The 25,750-nt window shown below is 40.0% G+C and overlaps 1 protein-coding gene across 1 annotated transcript in view; it reads left to right on the forward strand.

The window, feature by feature from the left end:
• Positions 1–25,750, forward strand: part of LOC310957265 (A-type potassium channel modulatory protein DPP6-like) — a gene marked incomplete at its 5' end in the record, with an annotated part of 62,964 nt that overhangs the window by 23,899 nt on the left and 13,315 nt on the right. The window contains 6 exons of the mRNA XM_083927756.1: positions 16,683–16,797; positions 18,971–19,069; positions 22,878–22,972; positions 23,086–23,160; positions 23,250–23,302; positions 24,032–24,113. Of these exons, the coding sequence (XP_083783882.1) occupies positions 16,683–16,797; positions 18,971–19,069; positions 22,878–22,972; positions 23,086–23,160; positions 23,250–23,302; positions 24,032–24,113 (519 nt within the window). The remainder of the gene's footprint in view (positions 1–16,682; positions 16,798–18,970; positions 19,070–22,877; positions 22,973–23,085; positions 23,161–23,249; positions 23,303–24,031; positions 24,114–25,750) is intronic.

Below are 25,750 nucleotides of genomic sequence, written 5' to 3' on the forward strand. Positions count from 1 at the left end.
TGGTGCTGAAATTAGTCTTGGCAGTGAGCTGGTCATGCAGCTCCCTTGGGCCATGTGTGGCGCGCTGACAGCAGTGCCAAATGTTGTGTTTGGAACGCTGAATGGCCTTTTTATAGTCCACTGTCAGAGTAGTCTTACCGCTGTTATGTGTGTGTGTAACATCAGGAAAGGTTACATTGTTTCTGTATTTATTTCTGTTTGTTTCATTTCTTTCTTCGTTCTATTCTCCTTTCTTTTTTTTCTTGCATGAAATGCTCAGAGGCACCACAGAGTTAGCCTGTAACCTGGTAGTGATGAAACATTCTGCCCATTGTCTCTCCATAATCTTGTTACCAGCCGCGACAGCAATACCGGTAGTGTTTTCACCTCGTGAGTCTTGTGTGTGGGCGTGTGTGTGTGTGTGTGTGTGTCTTTGTCATCATGGCAACATGTGGTCCTGAAGACACCTACTGTAGCGGGAACTACCACAGAGGTGGTTCTGAGTTTCTTGCCAGGTGTTTGTCTGTCTGTCCGTGGCCAGATGTTTTCACTTTGATAGTGTCACAGCTGTGTAAGATACATTCCCTGAACTTTACAGGTGTGTAGTTGCAAAATGAAGATTGAAGATCAGATGGGTGGAACCGTGGAATCTAAGCAATGGCGGGAGTATTAGATACACCCCTTCATGTTTATCATTTAGTTTATCCAACTAATGAATATGAATATGAATGAATGAAGGTGTTTGCACACCTATATTGCAAAGTTTAATTTCCTGGAGTATTCAAAAGATTTCATGATTTACTGTATCATTTATGATAATCATCATGCACACTTATGAATTCAGATAAATGGACAATTTTACTTTTGAACTTTAGAGTCCGCTCCATTTATTCCTGTTAATTAATACATCTGCAAAAGGCCACACCGTGCTGTCTGTGAAAACAGTAATTATTAAGATGATAATGAAGCCACTGCTGCGCATTACACTGTAGTCATTATTGCAACAAGGGGATCTTTTCCTCGTACTGATGCTGAACACATTCCTTTCTCTGCCGTTGACTCACAGCGGACTTTCTTTCTTATCTCAGATTGTTCAGTTCCTTTCCCCTCCAACAGATGAGTAGTTCAAAAGGCCAGGAGCTCTGCAGAGACTGTGCATGACTTCTGAAGAACAGCTCTCTTCAGAAGGAGAGGTGTGTGTGTGTGTGTGTGTGTGTGTGTGTGTGTGTGTGTGTGTGTGTGTGTGTGTGTGTGTATGTGTGTGAGTGTGTGTGTGTGTGTATGTGCTTGTGTGTGCGTGCGTGTATGTGCGTGCGTGTATGTGCGTGTGTGTGTGTGTGTGTGTGTGTATGTGCTTGTGTGTGCGTGCGTGTATGTGTGTGTGTGTGTGTGTGTGTGTGTGTGTGTGTATAGGCAGACAAGCTGTGCTAACAAGAATGTGGATTGTTTGTGCGCAGAGAATTGACACACAGTGAGATAGTTACAGCACAAACAATGTTTTGTTAGGAACTGGAACTATTTCTGCTTTATGTGGGAGGACGGTAGCACTGCTTCTCGAGAGCCAGGCTAGCAGCAACCCTTTGTTTTATTGGCAGACAATATAGCAGCACCGGAACACAATATAGAGCAGTGAATAGGATTTTTATGGGTACAGATATGCAAATCTCCTCCTCCCTAAACTGCAATGCACAGAACACTGTCAGTCATGACAATCATAACTGGAGCAAGATAAGACTAAAAAAACAACCCAGAAAAGATTCAGAAAGGTTTCCTGAAAGTATTTTGTTCTTCTTGCATTGATTCCTATTTCCATTTCCTGTGTAATGGACTTGCCAGTAATGAGTGCCCACAGTGAGATGATCCAAACTGACAGGTCTCCATATAAGCCTGTCAGTTGCTGCAAGCTCGGAGCTCAGCGGCGGGGAAATGGAGCCTACAACTAAATATAGGTCCATATGGAAGGACAAAACCATGAACTCTCCTTTGTAGGCTTTTATGGTGGAGGGGATGAAAAAGAAAAGTAAAGCAGGAATGGAAATGGTTGTACTTTTTTTAGATTGGACTGCAGAGAAGACTTTTGCACCACCTGGAGCTGTTAAGTTTTGTCAATAAAGTAATTTTACTTTTTTGGCTTCATCCTGCAGTTTCACGTTGCTTTAAAACACACATTTTTGAAGCTAGTGATGAAAAATAACTTGGTAGTACTCTCATCTGATGTACAGTTCCACCTATCACCACATACTGTAGATTGAGTATCTAGTAGTAGTACAAGTATCTTGGAATAATAATTGATGACTCACTCTCATTTAAGCCCCACATTCAGCATCTGGTAAAAGTGAAGGCGAGATTGGGTTTCTATATTAGAAACAAGTCTCGCTTTACCTTTAGAGACTTGTTGCGGCCACCTTTGTGCCTGTGCTCGACTATGTTGATGTTGTGTGCATGCATGCACCTGCACAATGTCATATGCTTGATACTGTGTGCCATGGAGCACTGGTATTCATCACAAATCCCAAAGCTCTTACTCATTGCATGCTCGATTCAGATGGTTGGCCTTGTCGGCACACAGACTCAACCGTTGACATATTCTTATTTATAAGGCTGTTCTTGGACTGTTTTTTCTTCTTACCTACGGACCTGCGTCCTTTTAAACAAGTAGGAGAGGTGATTGTCTTTGCTCCCAGTATGTTTTACTGTTGAACGTTGGATTATGTTTGGATATCATGGGAGATGTTATTTCTTCTTTCTGTCGTTTCCATTGAATTGTCGTATGTTTGTGTGTCTGTAACTGTTACTTGTGCTGCTCCTGAAAAATACATTTTTAATTGTCTTTTTTTCCCCCTGGTTCAATATTTCTGTTTTACTACTAGATGTTTTTATTTTTTTCGATTCTCCATCTCTCCAAATAAGTGCATCTCAGTAGCCTAAATGGCTTAAATTCAAGGCTAAATGCACAAAACAAAATCACATAGTTGTGCGTTTTTAGGAGCCCGTTGGGCTGTGGGTGAGGGCTCTGCCACTCTGAAAGACAAACCGAACCTCCCACATCGCAGCTGAACCCTGCGCTGTCTGCACCCACGGTCTCTTCATTATTCTAGCAAATCACTTGATATCCTTGAACATACCTCTCTCTCTCTCTCTCTCTCTCTCTCTCTCTCTCTCTCTCTCTCTCTCTCTCTCTGCGTGTCTCTCCGCTTCATTATTCTGCACCTGTCAACAGCGCGGACGCCGGCGTGCTCTTCTACTTCATCATCATCATCATCTTCTTCTTCTTCTTCTTCTTCTCTCCTAACATCTGTCCACTCTTTATTTACCGCCATGACTTCTGGAAAAGACGCGAACGGGCCGGTGAAAGCGGCTCAGCAGCCGGATCAGGTAGGACTTCAGACGAGCTGTTGTTCCCGTCCGTTCATATAATTCCGTGCGCGTTTGGGGTTTTCTGTGTGTGTGTGTGTGTGTGTGTGTGTGTGTGTGTGTGTGTGTGTGTGTGTGTGTGTGTGTGTGTGTGTGTGTGTGTGTGTGTGTGTGTGTGTGTGTGTGCGCGTGCGTGTGTGTGTGTGTGTGTGTGTGTGTGCGTGTGTGTGTGTGTGTGTGTGTGTGTGTGTGCATGTGTGTATGTGTGTGTGTGTGTGGGAGCAGCGAAAACAGCAAATTTGTATAAGATTACGAAAATATTTGTGTCACTGTTTCTGTTTGACTTTTTCATTTTCTGTCTAGAAATGGTTGAGTGCTGCAGTTTGAATGTATGCTCCGAGTCCTTAACTTCTGCCTAAATATTTAATGACCCCCTGTAACCTCAGCCCACAGGTGTAGCATACAGTATAAACCATAACAGCCTGTGTGCCGTGGTGTCCTGTTTGTTTTCAGGAACAATTTGACTTTAGCTTCTTGTCCTCTGTTACACTGAATGTCCTTTTGGGTTTGGTTTCAGGGACAAAATCTCATTTTTGGTTTTGAACCAAAGATAAAAGTTTACATTGCCAAAAAAATAAACAACCTGTATTTATGTATGAGATTGGGTGTTAATTGATATGTATTGTTCTGTCAACTCCCTCAGTTTAAATTGTGCTCTATGAGGCCATATAATGGCACATCCACTTCTGGGTTTACATAACTGAGCTCCTGGCAGATTGAAAGGTGCTTCACAGCATTTTCTGCCTAAAGTGAAATCTTACAAAAATATAGTTGCACAACAGGTTTATGTTAAGAAGACCTATAGTATATTGTGATTTTTTCATTCAATTTGTAGTGAGGAGAAGGTTCTCCACTTCTGCATGGGCAGAATATAATGAAGTTTGATATTTTTGCTTCCTGTTAGTACATTTATGAAAGTGGGAGTGCAGCGTTGAGAGCAGTACAGTAGATCCCAAACCATGTTCTGATCAGAAAGAAGTGGAGCATGACAGGGCTCCACAGTGACAGTTGCCAGGTTGCCATTGGAAACAATTTTGAGAAATTGGCAACCAATTTATGGCCTTTTTAACAAAATGTGCATCCCCAAATGAATAGATTAGTAAAATATTTGTTGCATTAGTGATATTTAAAAAATCCTGTTACAGACAGAACCAGACAACGCTGCACATGAACTGGGGCTTTCACTCACATGCACACAGAAAAGTTGGACTAACCCGTTAACATCACAAAAGTTTGTGCACATAGATTCAACTGACAAAGTACTGGATAAACCTGAACATAAAAAGAACAAATGTGTACATTTAATGTCTCCTTTTCATTATTAGGCTGACGCATAACTGCATAGTATATTAATTACTCAAAATATAAGGTGACTAAATGGCAAACATATTTTCAGTTTTGGTCCCAGCCTGACAGCCACTTTTAAAAGTCAGCCCTACATGGACACTTTTTCAAGGTCAAGAGCAAATTGGATGTCAGACTTGAAAAAGAAAGCTCACAGAGAGTGAAATGCACATATGCCCATCTGCACAAAGTAATACACAGTTATCATTGTGCATATGCAGCAATCATTTCGCCTTTGACAATGAAATGAAAGGATACATCTTTATCTCCTGACTTTTTTTCTCTTTTTCCGTGTGCACAGATTGCACAAACAACATCATTTCCTCTTGGATGGGGAGCTCAGCCTCACCACCGACGCAGTACTGTAGCTCCAACAGTGACTTGCTCCTAGGTAATTTCAGTTTCAGATGCAAATGCCAGTCTTTGCGTCTACTCTTTAATGATGCGGAGACAGAGGCAAAGAGACAAGAATATCAAAGCACAGGAAGTACAGGAAGAAGCACATCTGAGATTTGAACTCCAGCCCTCTGGACTGTAACATCACTGCTGCTGACAGTTAAGGTTTTAATGCAGTCGGGCAATGTGTTGCACTTGCCTCCTTATCCAGCTTGGATCTGAGTATATAAAAAAGTACATCCAAGGTTCTTCATCTCCATTTAAGAAACTGTTGCTGTCTTCATTAGGGTAATCATTACAGGCTCAATAAATGTACCTCCATATTCTTTATCTGATACGGCATCACTGTCAGTCCCTTTTGTTGAGCACCGCTGCAAACAGCCTCTCACATTGTTGATTATCGTGATGCTTTAAAGGCTTACAGAAATTTCCACCACACACTGTTTTTTTGCTCTCCCTTTGTTGTTTCTGATAGTATCTCTGCCTTTCAACTCCAGGTCTTGTTCAAGGTAGCATCCACTTTTACTGTATCCCATTTCCAGCAGCGAGGTAGAGAGGTAGTGTCATTTAAAGAACAAGCTCCGACCCATTTAAAGGGGATTAAAGGTTACCCGTGCAATAAGAAGACCTATAATGGTTATAATGGTTTAGATGGGTACGCTGGGCTGTGGTTAGATTCAATTTGAATGTTTTTGTGAATTTCCCTAAGATTCTTATGCATCTGATCTGCACATTATTATTCTGAAAGAATTATGAAAGAATAATAATGTGTATATTATTCTTAAAGAATAATAAGGTCTCTTATCTTTCCTTTGACTCAAAAAGGATTTAATTTTCAGGGACATTTTTGGGGACACATCACGTTACTTCCAGCTGATACCATTCTTGAGTGATTCAGCTTCAGTCACGTTGTTGTGCGCTACAGTTCTTCTGATGATTAAAAGATAGTGTGCTAGATTTGTCCAGAGGCAGGCAGTAATTCATATCCTCTGAGAAAACACTTATTTTCCTCCATCTCTTTCCTGTCGATAGAGTCAGCAGCCGTGAACGCCACCTCATTTTACTTTTCTCATCCCTACCAGTTTCACACACTCAGTACAAAATGTTATTAACTTGAAAGACCAATGAAACACCACACAAAGCCCAGAAAAACATCTTCTGATAATGTGCTGTGTTTTTTTGTCACAATGACTCCCACTCCCAACTTTTTTGAATCTCTTCCCACAGATTCTCACTTCTGATCTCTGGAGCATACACTCAAGAATTTATTTATTCTACACAGATTGCAATACATTTCCTGCCCATCTGTTTTGTGGATTTGTTCAAAGGGAACAGTGGAAAACTCACTTTTTCAGTGCTTGTGCATGTTCATTTGCGTATCTGGAGTGTCTACCAAGCCACAAACAGTGAAATAAGACAACCAAGTCAGTTTTTGTGGGCTGCCTAGATCAGAAAACATGAGGTTCACCCATAGACTGTATTAAATATGGACGTAGACTCTTTGAAGTCACCTTTAGGTTTCTGAAAAGACAAGTTTAAAGTTGCCGGCTCCCGGTGGCTCTGCCTGCTCCCGACTTATCCAAAAATGGCCAAAGAGGTGGAGCGCAGTGGAGAGGAGAGTTATATAGCAATTCTTCTTACAGTTGTCATGAATAGTGAATAGAGACCAAAACCGTTTTTGTACCAGGCTGTAAACATGTTTATTTTAGCTGTAAAGTTGGGCATTTTAACATGGGGCTCCATGGGGATTTGCTCTGTTTTGGAGCACTCCTCAAGCAGCCACTTGTTGTACTGCAGTTTTTGGCATTTCAGCATTGGCTTCACTTCTCAGACCTGGAGGCTACTGCTTGGATTCAATTAACCATTCAGATTTGGCTACTCATCATGTGTCACATGCAGGCCTGTTAGAATATATCGCCCCCATCTGAGTATCCCCTCCAACGGTTTGAGAACGGCCTTGCAAAAGTGCGCCAGTTCAGACAGAGGCTGAATACAGGTATATTCAGACATACCATATGAGAAAAATGTGTTTTTTGAACGTTAAATAATTCAGTAATTTCAGAATTTGTTAGTGTGTGTTAGTATAGCTCATTTTTGTAAGAAAATCTATAGTTATTTTAAAAGTTGACCCTCACAATTCCACACACTAAGACATAAGGAAGTGAGCAATAAACCATATACAAGGCTGTATAATTCAATAATTCCCTAGATTTATATATGATTGCATATATATTATTTTGTGTCCACTTTATTCCTTACTTAAAGACATCGAGGTACATGTGTGCGTACACGTCAGGTGCCACCAGTTTCAATGCCTAATGGAGTACACACACACACATACACACACACACACACACACACACACACACACACACACACACACACACACACACACACACACACACACACACACACACACACACACACACAAACACACACACACACACACACACTCTCTCTTTCTCTCTTAGGAGATACAGAATAGATCCCTTGGAGCGCCTCCTTCTTCAGTCTGGAAATGTATCCGCTTTGACAATAAGACGAGAGTGGCACTTATGGTATTTTTAAATGCGACACGCTGACTGGGTGTAATTTAATTTAACATTGTCAACAAACAGAATACTGTAGCTGACTGGAATATTTTAAGTATCTGAGCCATGGAAGAGAAGAAGCATCTCATCAGATATTGAATAATTTATTCCCAGGTGAAATCAGATAATGGCATACTGTAAAAGTCAGCAGTCTAAATCATTTAATATTATTTTGACTTGTTGTGAAAGAACAACATCATGCATTCTCCTTTCTCACCTCAGCAATATATCAGTGGTGCTACTTGTCATACTATTGCTATCACCATGTTTAAAGCTCCATGAATCCCTACTTTTTCATTCACAGTGGGTCAAATGACTGTGTGAGTCATTTAAGAACCCCACAAAGAATTACTATCTCCTCAGCACTGGGGAGATTTTTAGAATATTTAAGGTGATTGTTTTGTTTTTTACGACCTGAGGAAGCAGCCGCCAGCTGTTTTTTTTCAGCTAATAATAGTCTGAAAGATAAACCCACTTTATATTAGCTGCTCAGCACCAAACGGCAGACACACAAAGTTAGCAGATAGCTGGAAATCATAACGGAACATTTACCAGCTTAAGAGCCACATGCCTTCCTCAGAAGTTTGTTAAGACAAAAACACAGCTAGGGGGAGAGTAAACATTTTACTTAAAATCACAAACATGAATCCAACTGAATGCTAATGTCACTTTGTGTCTGCAGGATATCTCAATAAGCAACTGTTTGTTAATATGTTCATCATATCAACTGTAGAAAGTCATAATACGTCAGGGTTGTGTTTACAGCTTTTGCTGTCCTTAAAGAAATCCCTTCAATTTACTTTTATGTGGCTATAAGCTTGACTCCATCTCCAACACCAACACGTTGCTGAATTTGAACTAGTAGGAATTGTTGTGCTATGGACTTTCTGTACTCCAGAGTTGGAGCTTTGTGGAGGGATTTTATGTATACTTCACTACTCGTTAGCCAGTGATGGTACTGTAAGACCAAACTCTACTTGCAGGTCATGATAATGTTTCTGATCTCTTTCATTCCTCTTCTGTTAGACAACCGTACAGAACACAACCAGAGTCAAAGAGGAGTTTTTATTTTATTCTCAACCTCCACCTTACATGAGCAACAGCAACTAAACTCCTCTCCCTTTTGTGCTTTTTCCCTTTTCTTAAATTTGGCAAGCATAAACCATCTCACGGTACATTTCCTCTGTGTTTGAAGTCTGACGCATTTATGTATGAGATGTAATTTGTTTTTTACGCCACAGTCTGTAGAGATGGCTTGATTCGTGCATGTCCTCAATTCACAATTTTATGCTCCCCTCAGTTTATCGGAGATGATCTCTTATCAGCAAATACGTCCGTAGGTTACAATTTCTCATGCAAACAACATTTTGTTTTCTTTGTCTCGCCTCAGTTGAGTGTAAACCTCACACTCCACATTTTCCAAAGTGGACAAAGACAGGCTGAATAGACAGAGAAAGGGCTGATGCCCTACTATCCATGAACCAAATGCCAGCTGGCATGAATTCTTTATCTCACTCATGAATGACCATGATTTATTGATGCTATTCCAGAGGAAAAGTTTACCCCTATGTCCAAGGGCTACTTCTTCACTCTCGAGTTTGACTTGAATTTGGACAGCGACTACATTACAGTGGAGTGATATATCACGTGTCAAGTGTCAGATGTCTTTAGACGCCTGAAGTTTGCTTTTGAAATGTCAGTATTCCCTTGTGCTATACTTGTTAGTTAGTAGTAGAGCCCCCGGTCACATTTCTCATGTGACACTCATCAGTAATAATAGTCCCCGCTGTACTGCACAGCAGTCATCACCACCCTCACTGCAAATGTGACTCAAATGACTCTCTCGGTTCCCTTGGAAACCAGGTGCTCAGAGATCAGGAAAGATCTGTTTCACACTTCAACAGAGACAAAGAGATGGTTAGGCAAAGGGAAAGTGGGAGGAAGAGAGGATTAAAGAGAAGGGGAGGGGGTAAAGGAAGCTTCACCTTAAAAGATGTTTCATTCTTATAGCCTTTGTCTTAAAATAGAATGAAAGTAGTAACAAATGGATCAAAAATAATGTGTTGCGTACCCTCGTGGGATTTTCTACCCTTTTAGAGTCATCAGTGCTGAAATGCACAGGGTCTGTTTAGATGGGCCATCTGTAGAGGAGAGGGTGAAAATGGCGCCAGTTCTCATTTATTGATAAAGCTTTTATTGTTATCAGCTGTATGGCATGAATACCTGCATACCTGAATACCTGGATGCTGTACAGCATCACTCACACTAACAGAAGGAGATGGCTTCATGCAGACGGCCAGTAATAACTTTACACAGCCAAAGGTCAAGATTTCCTTTTCGCACACAGACGCTCATTTACCTTGTTAAGAGCTCTTCAGAAAGGTCAGCAGCCAGGGAATACAAGAATGTACAGCTGCTCAGTTTGTTATTTACTTTAAAATGTTAGATTCTCTATACCTTTGTAAGGGTTTAAATTTATTGGAAACAATGGAGGTGTATTTGATTTTCATCCATTTTATTTTTGAGTGGATTCAGCCTTTTGGAGTTTGGAGCTCCCTGCTCATTTGTGGTGGAGTAGGTGGGTGAAATGTTTCACATTGCACAAAGGGATAAAGCAGACTGCAGGGATGAAGCAATCAGAGCTAAGACACTTTAATAACAGTGGATTGTATGAGAGAAATGTACTATTTTAGAATATAGGCTGCTGCTTTTGAGTCTGCATTTTGAATTCATGCGTTCAGCATGGTGAGAGTTTTTTGGGTTCAACAAAAGAGATGACATTAATGTATTGTAATTACGATTTAATTGAAGCTACTTTAGGTGCAGGAGACCCGTCTTAAAATGCACCAAAGGCAGTTAGTACAGGAGGACAATATCAGGAAAAGAAAATGAACATCTACCAAAGATAGAAGCTAAGAGGAACATGTCTCAATGCGACAACAACAACCAACAAACTAAACCCTAACCCTTAAACAGCAGGAGGGAGGTAACATACAACAGACAGTCCAAGTCACTGTGATGAACTAATGTGCATATCCGAAGCAGACTGCAAAATTACAACGAGTCCATGATAAGTGCAATGGTGGGAGCAATTATGTCCATAAGCCAAAATAGAAAACTGTATCCTGTTTGCCTTTCTGCAATTATGCCTTGATATTAATAACTCAATGATTGGGAAATCTTCAGAAGCTTGTAAAATGATATGAGCTTGTCCGATTTAATCAATTTAAATCCCTTGTGTCTGACGTACAGCAGGCCTGTTATTTATATAACTTGTTAATGTATGCTGTAACTTTTGTGTGAATGTATTGTTTAATTTTGCATGTACTGCTTGTAAAAGAAAGCTTGCTCCCTGGATAAATAAGTTGTTACAGTCTGTAAAGTGAAGGAAGAAATTAAGGTGAAGATAACATGATGCTTTAACAGTCTAATCTGATTTCGAAAAGCATGTGTTCAAAAAAGTTTGTTTTTTTTCATATATACAAAATCTCCTCTTTTTAACAGAATGGAGACATCCTGGTGGTCACATGTAGGTTTGCAAAACTACAGATGACTGTCGGGATGACTATATGGTTTAATTCAGACTATAGAGGCTTCAGTAAGACATGTATATCATATTGAGCTGAATTTTAGAATATATTTTTGGACAGAACAAGCACTTTGGATTTTGTTTTTGATCTCTTACATTGAATTCATGTTAGAAATAGATCACTTCACAGCCAGTGTGGATGAGGAGGAATGATTGACAAATAACTCTTTCAACCTAAATGTGGCAATTGTAAGGAAGCCAGGTGTGGCCATGGAAAAATATATCGAGGCTGCAATGCAATTCCTTTCCTCAATCTCCTAAAGCACTGTAATTAAAGGGGGTGAAAGTAGCAATAAGCCATGATTAGTGTTGCACGGCATACCGATACTGGAAAGGTACCGCAGTACCCAGCCGTTAAAAACAATACTTTTTCACATTTCATTAGTATCGGTACTTTATGAACCTTGTGTGACAGAGGGGCAGCGTGTCTGTGTGCAGCAACTCTCTGCTTCCTCACTGCCAGCAGCCAGAGTGGGCGTGGCTTGGTAGTAACATGTCACTCACAGAGCGAGACACAAATGGCTGACAGTGGCCCGGGTGCTCATGCCGACCGTCCTAGGCTTGTTGAAAAAGCAAACGCACAGAGCGTATTATGGAAGTATTTCGCTTACATTGCTGACAGTAAGGGCAAGCCCACAGACACCACAAAGCCCGTCTGACCAACGACTGACTTGGAAAAAACATCGAGCTGACAGACATGAGGACTTTTTCAAAGAGTTCAGAGAGCTGCAGGTTGGCTATAATTAACACAAATATCCCCCGGATGTAACGTTAAGTCAAGCGAGTGTCTGTTTGTGACAAGCAAACTTTTTTCATCATCAGAGTTGCAGGAGGCAGTCAGGGGTAAAGCTAACTGTTTAACTCTCCGATGTGGTTTCACACACCTCTGTATGCAAACACGTTGTTCACATTGGAGCCATCAACTTTACCATAACTTGCGCTGGTGTTTACAAGTATGCTGATCAACAACACAACGACGCCAAGAACCTTAAATTGGCTAAAGAATTGTTCTGATGACAACGAAACATGTTCCTGTTTTCATTTGGATTCTGTGACAAATCATTTTTATTTTTTTGAACAGCTGCATAATCATTTCACTGTTGCTATAGTAAGTTAATTAGCTTTAAAGGTTTTTTTTTATTTTGACTTTTTAGGTTTGTGTTTTGATTAATGAAAGTAAATAAAAATCTAATAGTACAACATATTTATTATAACAAATAATAATATTCTTATTACTTTTGATGATATTTTAGTTTTAGGCCAAGGTATCATTTCAGTATCGGTATCGAGATCTTTTAGGCAGGTATCGTACCGAAGTCGTAATTTTGGAATTGTGACAACACTAGCCTTGATTGTCACAGCCTCTAATGCACCCACCTTTATAATGAATTCTTTCTGACCCCACTCTGTGCCCAAGCTCCCGACGCATTTGTCAAAGCGCCCCTGACTATGACCTGGCTGCGCCGCTGGCTTCATGATAACATCATACTATAACAGCTGAGGTGGTTTCACAAAGATATGTTAGATGGTCTTTAGTCTCAGGCCAGTCTTACAGTAATTTTGATGCTAGATTAGTCTAGACATTATAATCTTATTATATATGTTAGACGCTTGCCCCCAGGCTTACTGCTATTCAGAGGAATTTAAACGTCCATCTAAAGTCTAAGTAGAGTCTATTTTTGTGAAAGTAGACAAAAAGTCTCTTACCCCCTATAACAATGAATCAAAATGATGTGTATGATGTGCGCATAAGCATGGGGGGTTCTATGGTTATTTTATAGTTTATTGTGGCACGACAGCATGCAACATTGTCATCCTGGTCAAGACAGAAAAGGTTATTTGGTCAGAAGCCTTATTTCTCCTGTGTGTTAGCAGTTTTATTTACAGCAACAGAACAGTGTTCTCACTGTCCTGACATGATTGCAATTCACAAATTCTGCATGTATGTGAGAATTGAATAATAACATGCATAGAAATACTGTACCACAGCAATTCAGTAATGCGTGCAAAAATGAAAAATAATGTTAAAGGCCAATTAAACCGTTCTGAAATCTGTGTCGCAATAGATAGGAATCTATTGGTACAGCATCCGAATCATTTCACAACTGATTATCTCCTGTCTTATTATTTAGATACTTTGTAATTTATTTTATGATTGTGCTTGTTCTTGCATATCATTCAACCCTTTGAATTATTTGTTTTAACTCCTGCCTATTTAACTCTATGTTGAATCGTCTATACAATAACAAAATATGTTATTTTTAAAGTATTTACATTTTTTGCTTAATTTAAATGAATTAAATGAAACACACACACACACACACACACACACAATCTTTCCTCACACATCTCCCGTCGAGTGTGACTACCATGACGTCTCGTAGCATCACTCGAAGGCAAAAACAAAGGTTTAGAAAATAAAAAATAAAATGTTGACATTTAATTTGAGCTGCTTTTTTCCGCTGCTGTCACCTGAAATTAAACACTCATTTGTCCTCACCTAACTCAAGTTGACTGTGAAAATATCAACTTGAAATATACATTTTTGTACTAATACAAAAAATATACAAAAATACACTTACACAGGTATACAAAATGTAACATTGACACAAAAATACACAAATAATAATATTACACAAATAAGAAGTAAAGCAGTGAGACATATAGATATAAGTAATGCTGTAGATAATATAAATAATGGCTTACTGGTGACCTCAGTGATAACAATACATAGTATAAATAGGAGGCACAGAGTCTAATATAAAGTGTTTTTACATTGTTGAACTGGTACATTTTCAAAATGAGTAGGATTTGTTGGTTGCAGTGTGTAAGCACAACATTCAAAGTTTGCCCCCGGCTAAATGAAGGTTACGATGCTCGCTAGTGGGTTATTGCCAATCTTGTTTCCTCTGCTTGCCGTTTCGTCTTGCTATATTTGCATTTGCTTGTTGCTGTGTCCGCCATTTTCGTATTTTCCTCTTGGATGATGCTTAAGATCTGGCACCTGGTCATTACGTTTTTATAAAGGTTGACGCCCAGAAGCATCCGTAACTCAGCTAAATGAAAAAATGGAGGCAGAGGGCACGGTCTCAGACACCACCACCATCAATGAATCAATTTTAATGGTGTAGTCTGCAATCGCTTTTGTTAATTGAGTGTCTGGTTTGAGTAGCAGTGACAGCTCTGTTGACTGCCGCTCAGCTTGTAACAGGAAGTACAATAAACATCGATCAAATCTTTCTTAAGTCTGTGTTATGTATCTGGGTATATTGACAGTGCAGGTTAATGGCCGTATCCATTTCAAGTGAACGCTGTTTTATTGAGGAATTTACAGTGAAAAAAAGGCAAACGTCCAACAGTATTTGATTGTCGATCGATTTGAATTGCGGAAAAACTTCCTGACCTCTGATTGAATAATTGGGTGTCTGTTTACAGAAATGCCAAGCACCGGAGGGAAGCTGCTCCTGCCCGTCAAGTCTTCTTGCATCCATCTCCACATCCTGAATTAGCCCACAGGGCCTGTGGGAGGTGTATTTAAGATTCAAAAAGTAGGCTGCCTGAAATCATTTACCATGTGCTTGAGTACAATGAGCATGATGAATTTGTTGTGGGTGTAAAACGAAGGACTGGAACTAAATATTTACTCATAATCCTTCCAGGCTGGCATCGATGTGTCTTGAAATAATCTGTTGAGAGACGTTTTATCGGTTTAGTACCTCTCCATCAGGTACAGGCTGCACTGAACTGGATACTGGATTGGGCTGCATTCAAATCACCTGCCTGCACTAAACTCTTTGCTATTTTCAGATATACGGGAAAATAAATAAATAAGCAGATGCAGAAACAAGACGTTAAAGCATCGTTTTATTTCTCGCTCGGTCAGAGGTCTGAAGTGATTGTTGATATCAAGGGAAACTTTAACAGCATGTCTTTCAGGGACATTAATATCTTATGAATCCAGCCTTATCGCAAAAATCCTTACATCTGCAGCCATAAATCAGCTTATTGGCGTGCTTGCTGTTTTTCTATGTGTACTCTGCCTTCAGTATTGATTTCCTTCGCTGTGAGACAGTAGGTGCATAGGCAGTGCAAATGCACACAAACACAAACAGTTACACGTTAGACATTTTATTGGAAAGTAACTTGCAAAGAAGCAATTTAAAGTCTTGAAAGATATAAAAAGCATAATCCCTGCCCGAGAGTCGAACCGTCTGTAAGCACCCCCCTCATTAACTTGCGGATAGTTCACTGGGCTGGTTCATACTGTATAGCACTCACTGCAGGCAGAAAGGGTATAATTGGTAACAAGAATATCAACAGCTGGACTGATCCAGTTGGCTGAAGCTGCTCACTTTCCTCACTGACTGTGTCGAGGGAGATTAATGTGAGTCTGAACGCACACCGTCTGAGATCATTAGTCAGAAAAATCTGATTTCTGACCTTAACCCTTCAACCCTCAAGATGGAGATTTCATTCATTCATAAAATGAAAGATGCAGGGCTACTCAGCTGCTAAATTATGGCACTTCAGAGAAGCATAGACCAGCCTGAAAATAATCCATGACCCATGTGGCTGAGAGCTCAAGTGACGGCGACATATGGCCCAGAAATGAGAGTGAAGAGTGAGAGACAGTCTGGAGTTCATAAGGTTAACTTACATCTACAGTTATACCAGAAAGACTGCCTGTTCCTGTTGCTTTGTAATGAACACAGTATGTCAAAGAGTGGATGATAGTGTGTGTTTGAAGAAAACCCATCTCTTCAATCAAAGTGTAAAACCCCCAAAGTGGGCTTCTAGATCAAAATAGTATAAGATCTTTGCACCTGATTGCTGCACTTACTGCTGTGAAAATGTATTGAACTGTATGTCCTTTGGATTTTTTTGTTGTGTTTCGGATAGCGCTGATTTACCATCCACCATCTGCTTGGTTGTGTGAGGGGAGCAGCTCATTATTTAATTAATCGTATTAATCGTAGCTCCTCTATGGCCATCAGGCAAAGCTGCAGGGTCTCTTTGTGTGCGAGCAGCAGGGAGCAGCTGGTAAAAGCAGTGTTACTGCAAATGCATACAAGTGGCTGAGTTGTTGGCATCCGTCTGACAGAAAGAATGAGCTTTCCTCTGGCCAATCTCTGGTTCCTACTGCAACAGCATAAAATACATCTGCCTTATGTATGATAACATTATCTCTAAATTGCTGTGTGTCCACTGTGAAATAAAACTACCTGAAGATCTCCATTCCACATCTTTTTATAATACAGTGGAGTAGATCGAGCCTGTGGTGACAAATCATTTTATCTACTTAATATATTTTGCCTCTCTGTGTGTGCGCGTACATCAGTGTTATGTAATGTGTGGTATTGTTTTTTCAGGACCTGGTGGGTAGTGCTCCACCACAGAGGAACTGGAAAGGAATAGCCATTGCCCTGCTGGTCATCCTCATCATCTGTTCTCTGATTGTCACCTCCGTCATCCTGCTGACCCCTCGTATGTATAGCACACACACACACACACACACACACACACACACACACACACACACACACACACACACACACACACACACAGATGCTATTATTCAGAGAGTGCTTATCTCCGAGAATGCACAATCCTCCGAACTAACTAGAAAAGCATCTGCATAAAAGTGACAGCTCAGACAAGAGCGTCTTTTGAATGTAGCGCCTCAAAGGTTGAGGAGTTGTGGGTGATACATGGACATTTGCCACAACACAGTCTTTCCCTTACTTTAACCATTCTCTAGTTCCCATGTGTAGATATTATGAAAGATGAGAATTTAACATTCTCATTTTGACCTTAAGTAGGCTGGATTTGAACAGGGCTTTGCAAATCCAAAATCATCAAAGGCCTTGGCTGGCAATAGTTTTGCAGAATATATTGAGCCAAAGTTAACTTTTTAGATTCATGGTGAAATTGCTGATTTGTTTCGAAATGCAAGAAGAAAAAAAACAACCCTGGATCGTCACCAAATATGATCTTTGTTTCTTGGGATACAACCCAACATTCCACTTAATTTCATTGAAATCTGTTTTGTTTTTGAGATGTTCTGACAACAAACAAACAAATGAGATACAGGCTACATAGTGCGTTATTTGGCAAAGGTAACAACACACTGGATATTCACCCACTCTCTCTCTCTCTCTCTCTCACACACACTCACACACACACACACACACACACACACACACACACACACACACACACACACACACACTGTTCTCTGCCTCAGTATGCATATATCCTACACATAACTTGAGGAGCAAAACACTTCACACACAGATGAAACTCTCTGCCAACAGGAGTAAATGTTTAGAAATTTGAATAATTTGATGAAACAATATAGTAAAATGTGTAAATATCAATTGTTACAATGTTCCAGATGTTATATTATGTTGAGGTATACCATTCTTAACAATCTTGCAAAGAAATACTTTTGTGAAGATTATTAGATTTCCTGCTTATTAACAAAGACAGCCAAGCTACACAGAACACACACATACACACACACACACACACACACACACACACACACACACACACACACACACACACACACACACACACACACACACACACACACACACACACACACACACACACACACACACACACACACACCTGTTTAAGTGTTCACTGCCTCAGTATACACACATTCTACACACACAACACATCCTCTTCCTTTCTCTTCTTCTGCTTTTTCTCGCCCCACAGGCAGCTTTTTTAATTTGATAACATTATTTCAGGGTGCAAGGTTTTACAGATGATACTGTATGCATTCTCCGGTTTGTGTATCGGTTTTTACACTGAGGCGGTGTCATCATCTCACTAGGTAATGGGCCTTTTAATGTGTAATGCCATTCAGAAATGTTTAAAATGGAGATGATTGTGCTTTTATAGCTCCAGCCATTTATCAGATTGGCACAGCATCAGAAAAACCATTTGCCTAGTGTTGGAAATTTCCCCCTCTGTATCCTTCCGATTTTTCAAGTCGATAAACACTTTACGATGTCTGGCAAAATGTTTACACACTCAGATCTTGCCGCTCAGTCACAACGTGAGCCCTGCTGAAGAATCTGTAAACAAACTTTTTTGTACAGTAACACTGAGCTGTCTACCATCTTGACAACTTGTGTCTGGTTGTTTCCTGAGTGTGAGAAGACCCTTAAAGGGCTCACACACCCTTTCTTTTTCTCACATACACTCTAGTGTACCGCTGTTGTCTGCTCCACCTACAGTTCAGCTGTCAGTGTCAGATCTCATTTGGAGTTTGGGGGATGGAAGGAGTCATCCCCCCCAGCTGCTGAAAAACAGAGCTGGCAGATGTGAACTGATGCGCTCAGATCAATAGTGCAATACCAGAGGCCTCTTTCTTGTTTGTACTTTGTTCTAAAATGCTCTCTCTGTAGTGGGGAACAGTTGTTGGAAGTACTATCTCCAGAGAGAGAAGAAAAATATAATGTAGTGAGATGCTGACACGCTGCTCAGTCGCTTTAAAATGCTAATAAATCTCACAAGACATAAGGACGACTTAAAGGTTTACTTCTAGAATCTCCACATCCAGACACCTGTAAATATACATGTGAGCTGCTGTACGGCACATTCAGTCCACACATGTTTATTTCTCTTTTGGTGCGCTTGACAGGTGAAGATGACAGCCTCGCCCTGAAGAAGAAGGTGACTATAGAGGATGTCTTTGGTCCAGACCTTCATATCCATGACCCAGACGCCAAATGGCTCAGCGGTGAGTGAACAGTTTGGCTTTCAGCATCTGCCTCTCGTGTCAAAACATAGAACACTTCCAGACATATCATGACAGGCATTAAAACTGCCTAGCCCCCATGGGCTTAGAGTTACAGTTGTGAAATAAGAACGTATATCATTACAGTACATACAATATTACATTGCAAACAAAGACCTTCCTCTCCTTTTTGGAGCTCTAGAAATAAAATATGCAAGCAAAAGGATTCTCTCACTTAAATTGTTTTTTAAATATCTGACCAAAAAAAATGTTTTCACTAAGATGTGCTGCCCTTAAATCGTCATAAAATGTAGTAACGTTGTCTTTGAGATAACAATAATCATTCATAGTCAGCGAACAAACAATCAAGCATATAAAAGAATTAATAAATACAATTGCCAGTCATTATAAACATCTGATATTTAAGCATTAAAGTCTTTGAGGGGAATAAATGAATCTAGCTTGAGGGTAGTTTGCAGTTTGTACCACTGAAACTAGTTCTGCTATGGTTGAAACAGGAATGAACATATTTACATATTTATCTAAGGAGAGGTAGTTATTGGATTGTGTACTGTACTTATAAGAGTTGGAGCTTAATGGAGGAAAAATAAGTAATAAAATATAAAGTCAATGAAATCACGTAAGAACATTTCCTCAACAGGAAAGCCATTAAGCATACATGTTTCTATAGTTAGTAATAATAATAATAATAATAATAATAATAATAATAATAATAAATACATTTACATACCGCCACGGTAAAAAAATTATAGAAAGTACGCATTAGAAATTAGAACAAGCTTTAAGTAGCCAAGAAATAGAAATGATCAACAAAAAAGAAGAAAAGAAATGGACAAAAAAAGAGGTAGCTCTTCATATTCCCAGAAGAAGGTTGTTCCCCAATTGTTGAGCCCCACAATTCCCTGTGTCTCAGCCTTGCCCTGGGGGCCAAGAACATCAGCTATGAGCAAGGGGTCAAGATAGTTGTAATGGAACGTAAATGTATTTGCAAGGTGATAATATAAGAATAGGCAAGGCTCAGTTATAAGCAGTAACATTTTAAATAAATTCTGAGCACCACGGGTCCCCAGTGGAAAGAGAGTTTTTACACAATCAACATATAAAAAACATTAGACTTCATTGCAGCTCTTTCTGTTTCCATGGCAGCTGTGTTTGAGCTCATTTTGTATGCCCTACAAATTCAGCCTGTGGTGTACCAGGCGTACAGTAAGATGAACAGATGTACAGTAGAGCAGGTCTGCTGTGGCCTCTGTGACCTTGACAAGGTAGCAAGTAGGAAGCTGCCACCTGTGTTCAGAAATGGTTGATCAGCTGACTCAGTGCCCTCTGGTGGAAAAGTGCCTGAATTATTTTTCAGCTGCTGCATGATGAACTGAATCAGTGATACTTTATTCTTAGATGGACACTTTGATTTCATGATGCACAACTACTACTATCACTAAAGCGGTTACATAAATGACGTGTACATATTAACACCTGGATGTGACATAGAGGTGGGTTTGGGGTTCTCAGATTTAACATATACAGACCAGACTGATTACTATTTGTCATTTCAGTGAGTAATTGAGTTTTGATGTTTTTTACTTTACAAAACTTAACCCAATGTCCACTTGATAGCTTTTTCAGGAGCTTTCAACCACATCTCACAGTCTTCCCAAGTAAAGGGAGTTCGTGGCTTATATCAGGAGAGTCACCTAAGTTAAGGAAATGCATGGACATATGGGTTTTGAATGTGCTACAAACGGTGTTGGAGTTAGAAACCAGAACACCTTTTCCTTGTTTATAGCGCCACCTGTTGGTTGGAATGTTTCATTTTTGGTGCCTGCCTTTGTGTCCCCAGCCTAAACATCCCCTGAAAGTTTCCATAACTTGTACTGTGCAGGCTGCAGTATGAGTTTTACAGTTAAAGTAAAAGATAAAAATCTTCCCAATGCTGCTGGTACTTCCCCCTCGGGCTCGGACCCCTAAAAATGAACTCAGTATTCCTTAATACTATCCCAACCTGGTATTTTTTCTCCAGTTACATACTTGTTTGTAATTAGTGCAGATGATACACAGCTGGTCAACCAAAAAATCTGATAAAACAAAGCTAAAAAAGCTAATATAATTAAATATAGGATGTGTCAACATTCCCCTCTGGTCTGAATCACAAGAATCTAAAAGGTTGTTCAGTGCACAACATGATTTTATTGTCTTTTCTTTATTGTTTATGTCCCTATTGAACTTTAGCACTAACACTATAGACCCAGTTCATACTGTATAAAAGAGCTTTTAAATAGGTGTTGTAAAAAATTTGAATTATTATGATCATCTGTGTAAGTTGCCACTGTAAAAAAAGTTTTTGCCAGAAAGGAAACAACAGTTCAACATCTCCCACTATAACCATGTACAGATAGCTTATGCATGAAAGTACCTGGTGACTTTTATGTATACATTTGAATGTATCTATAGATAAATTATCACATCACATTATCGCCTGCACACATGCAAACTCACGTCTCCTACGTGTGTAACAGACACAATACGACCTCACATCTGTCCTTTTGTTCTGCTGTGCAGACTGTTCCGAAGCTTACTTACATTACAGCTCATTAACATACAGTAATTAGTTAAGTTCCTGTGTTTCTGTGTCCTTCATTCACGACCAAGATTAAAACGTCCTCAACAACTGACGAAACAACCGCAATCAATTGTACAACATTGCATCTTGTCAGTTAACTTAATGTAATCAACTTCTATTTGGGGCTAATGACCTCCTGATAAGAAACCCAGTGGGACAACCTCACACTTCAGTAGTCCTCATCAATATTTTGTGGGCTTCTTTCACAGCAGTGCGTAAGTGATCCCCGTTGCTCTTTGATCACCGCTTGCCTCAGTAGTCTTTGGACTCACCTCTGAGTTTCTCACACAGAATCAGATCCAGAGACAAAGGAAATCGTCTTGCTCTCATTTGAAAAGCAAGTGTGTGTGTGTGTGTGTGTGTGTGCGTGTGTGTGTGTGTGTGTGTGTGTGTGTGTGTGTGTGTGTGTGTGTGTGTGTGTGTGTGTGTGTGTGTGTGTGTGTGTGTGTGTGTGTGTGTGTGTGTGTGTTACAACTTGTTTCCAAAGGCCAAAAAAAACAGTCAGTGTATAGCTTTTTAAATCTTTTCAAATAACTTAAAATAACAAAAAAGAAAATGTATTCTTATCCAGTATGAGGATGAATATCAAAGGCACATAGAATATTGTCCAACATTAAAATTAGTAGGGCTATGCATTGGTAAGAATCTTGCAATGCGATACGTATCGTGATACAGAGCTTACGATTCAATATAAAGTGATGTATTGCGATACTCTAGGCGAGGCAACATGATGAATGTTATGACCACAGTGGTAGTGTAAAGAACACAACACCATATGCACCTTGTAACGTTGGAGTAGAAAAGTCAAATTGCTGACATGGTACCAATGGACGTCTTATCTCATTTTATCTTTACTCTACTGTAAAACAGAGTCCGCTACAGCCTCTTAAAGACAGTAATGAGTGAGCAATCAGCAGTCCCACGGGTCTCAGAGGGTTAATTAATAATCAACAAGAGTGTTTTGAGAATCGATACAGTATCACAATACATAATATCACAATACTGAAGCGTATTGATATTTTTCTTATACCCTCAAAATGAGGCCTCTCTTTACATGTCCTACATTTGAACCTTTTGATTCATAAACAAAATAAATCTATATAGAAACTATATGCTGCACGTTTCTACCATCTCCTTCTATGATATTTGTTTTTTATTTGTCATTTACAGGCAATGAGCTGCTGTATCGTACAAGAGATGGGGATGTTGTCAAGCTTAATGTTGACACAAAGGAGAGGACCGTTGTTGTGATGAACCAGTTGTTTGTGAGTATCATCTTACGCCGTTGTACTTTTTTAATTTACTTCGAAAGCAGTAACAATACCCTCTACTGTTGCTGTGAGTTACTTACTGCAAGTGTGTTTTTGATCCGATCCAGGACAGATCCAGAGCAGCCAGGTACCAAGTGTCTCCAGATATGCAACATGTGTTGTTCGCCTTTGACGTGAAACCGGTGAGAAACCCTTATTGTGCTACCTTGCAATATCTATTTTTTTCCCAGAAATTGTCCTTTTTTAATTGTGATGCTGTTTGTCTCTGCAGATCTACCAGCACTCCTATGTGGCCAAGTACATTATTTACAGCCTTGTGACACAGTAAGACCAACTTCTGCTGTCTTTTTTTCATTGTCTGTCACCTTCTGGTCCTTTTTTCTGATCTGTGACTAGACACTAATCTGCCCTCATGTAGTCCCCTGAAGTCAGCCCCCCATTTAACTGCTTTTACTGGACCTGCAAAATGACCATTTGTATATCAGTAACTCACCGAGTGTTACCTTGAATCTGTGAAGAAAAGGTTTTGGTTGCATGCCTCCACGGTGAACAGAGAATCCAAAAAACAGAGACAAGTCTTGAGTCTTGACTTCCACCTACAATTACTGCACCTGCACAAGCTTCTCAGAACAGTAGTGTTTTAAAAAGCGTGTTTTTTGGTTGAAAACAACAGTGGTTCACCATGAACAAAAACAACATTTTCTTCACAAATTCAAGGCCACACTCGCTGAGTAACTGATATACGAATGGTATTCCTTTGAATTCACTTTAGGTTTGTGTGCTGTGTTCAGCCTGGCCTGTTTTTAGCCTTTCATCCATCTATGTCTGCTTATTTCCCCGCTGTTCTGTATTTGTAGTGAGCCAAGCAAAGTCAGCTTGCTCTAAAAAAAGGATGTGGATGACTGATGAATCCCGCAGTGAGGGAGCAAGCCGAAAAACAAGACTTACTTGCTCTGACTGTGTATTTGTATTCAGATACACACTGTATTGTGCATGTAGTGGACATAAAGACAAATACTGTATTAGTTTTTTGTTTTTGTGTCATCTCCACAGGGAAACTTGGCCTTTGAAGCCCCCCGAGGTGCATGAAGCTGCCCTGCAGTTTGCTGGATGGGGACCCCGAGGCGAGCAGCTGGTAAGGAGGCCATACCCTCGAGATTACACTCTGTGAATAATACTGGCACACTGATGGGGATCAGTCAGAATCAACCTGGCAACACAGACGAGGCACAGTAGTGATTTATGGTAGTGAATGTTGTGGCAATAGGACCAGTAGGTGTATGTGCACTACAATGACCACTTCCAGGATGAACTGTCATTGATTTGACCTCCATCAATGTCACTGTGAAGCCCAAAATTTTTTACTTTCGCAACTTTGTGATAACACACAAACTGGTGAGAGTCACAGTGGCAGATGGCATGGCCCATGACTTGGACAGTCTGGAGGGGGAATCAGACACATGGCACTGACTAAAGTGTGCATGCATATGTGCGTGACAGATTTTTGAAAGACGCATCATTTGATTGGACAGACATTTGTCCGATTGGACAAACAACATTGGTGTCTTCAATTTGTTTTCATTGCCGCTCTATTTGACATTTCTAGTGATTCATTTTCTTCCCTGTACATGTGTATGGTGTGTCTTTGACATGAGGAGAAAGCTTTGGAAAGGGCTGAAACTAATGTGGTTGGAGCTGATTGTCACAGATCACTATCAGATAAAGTAATGAGAGACAGACATTGTTATTTTTGGCCTTCTCATGCCATTTGTTGACAATAAGAACATTATAGAAGAACGGCAGACTTATCCTTTGATGAGCTTAAAAGTGCCATCGACTCAAGCTCCTGCTATTCTTTTGTTTCTATTATTCTCTCGCCTACTCCAAGTCTTTCTTTTCACCTTGTTGTTTCTGTTTGCATTGTGGTGTTAGGCAGTGCAATGTTTCATCAGCTATTACTTCAAAGCGCTCTCTCTGGCCATAATTACTCTTATTGTATCATTTGCTTAAATTACAGATGCATTGCTGTGAAACATATAAAGAGTATGATGAGACTGAGATATCTGCTGAGGAAAGAAAGCAGGTTAATTTGCATATGGTAATAGTACACCTGATTGTTCATTTCGCAGGGCTGTAGCTCCGTGTTTGATTTAATGAACAGCTGAGGTCATGTGAGAAAAATTAGGATGAGCGATTGTCTTTTGTCTCTGTCTTGACCTGGCGATGTCGCCAGTCCTAAATTTAAATGATTTCCTAAGTTTTATTAGAATCGGAGCATTTTACAGTCAGGTGCCTCGTCAGCACATAAAGACAAGAGGCGCGTTTTGACAGTATGGCTGTGTGCAGCGAAGCATCAGATGTACAGTGAGAGGTGTATGGAGGTAAATCCTGCAACGCTCCCCTAATTAAGCCTCAAGCAATTACTCTACCGTGACAGAGCAATCAGTGAGGCTGAGTCAACACACACACACACACACACACACACACACACACATACACACACACACACACACACACACACACACACACACACACACACACACACACACACACCTGTGAAAGGGGTTATATTGACACACAAGAGAAGGGGGCAGAAGAAAGGGATGGATTTAAGTATCAGGCACAGTTCCAAATCTTGCACAGTGCATTGGCAAAGATCAAAGAAAACAAAACTCCGGCACTCACGGATAAGTAGTCCTCATATTTATTGTGGGGGAAAAAAAACATGTTTCAACTAGAAGCCATCATCAGGCTAAGGGTCTAATAAAGTGT

Source organism: Echiichthys vipera (genome assembly GCF_963691815.1).
Source record: "Echiichthys vipera genome assembly, chromosome: 15".
NCBI lineage: Eukaryota > Metazoa > Chordata > Actinopteri > Perciformes > Trachinidae > Echiichthys > Echiichthys vipera.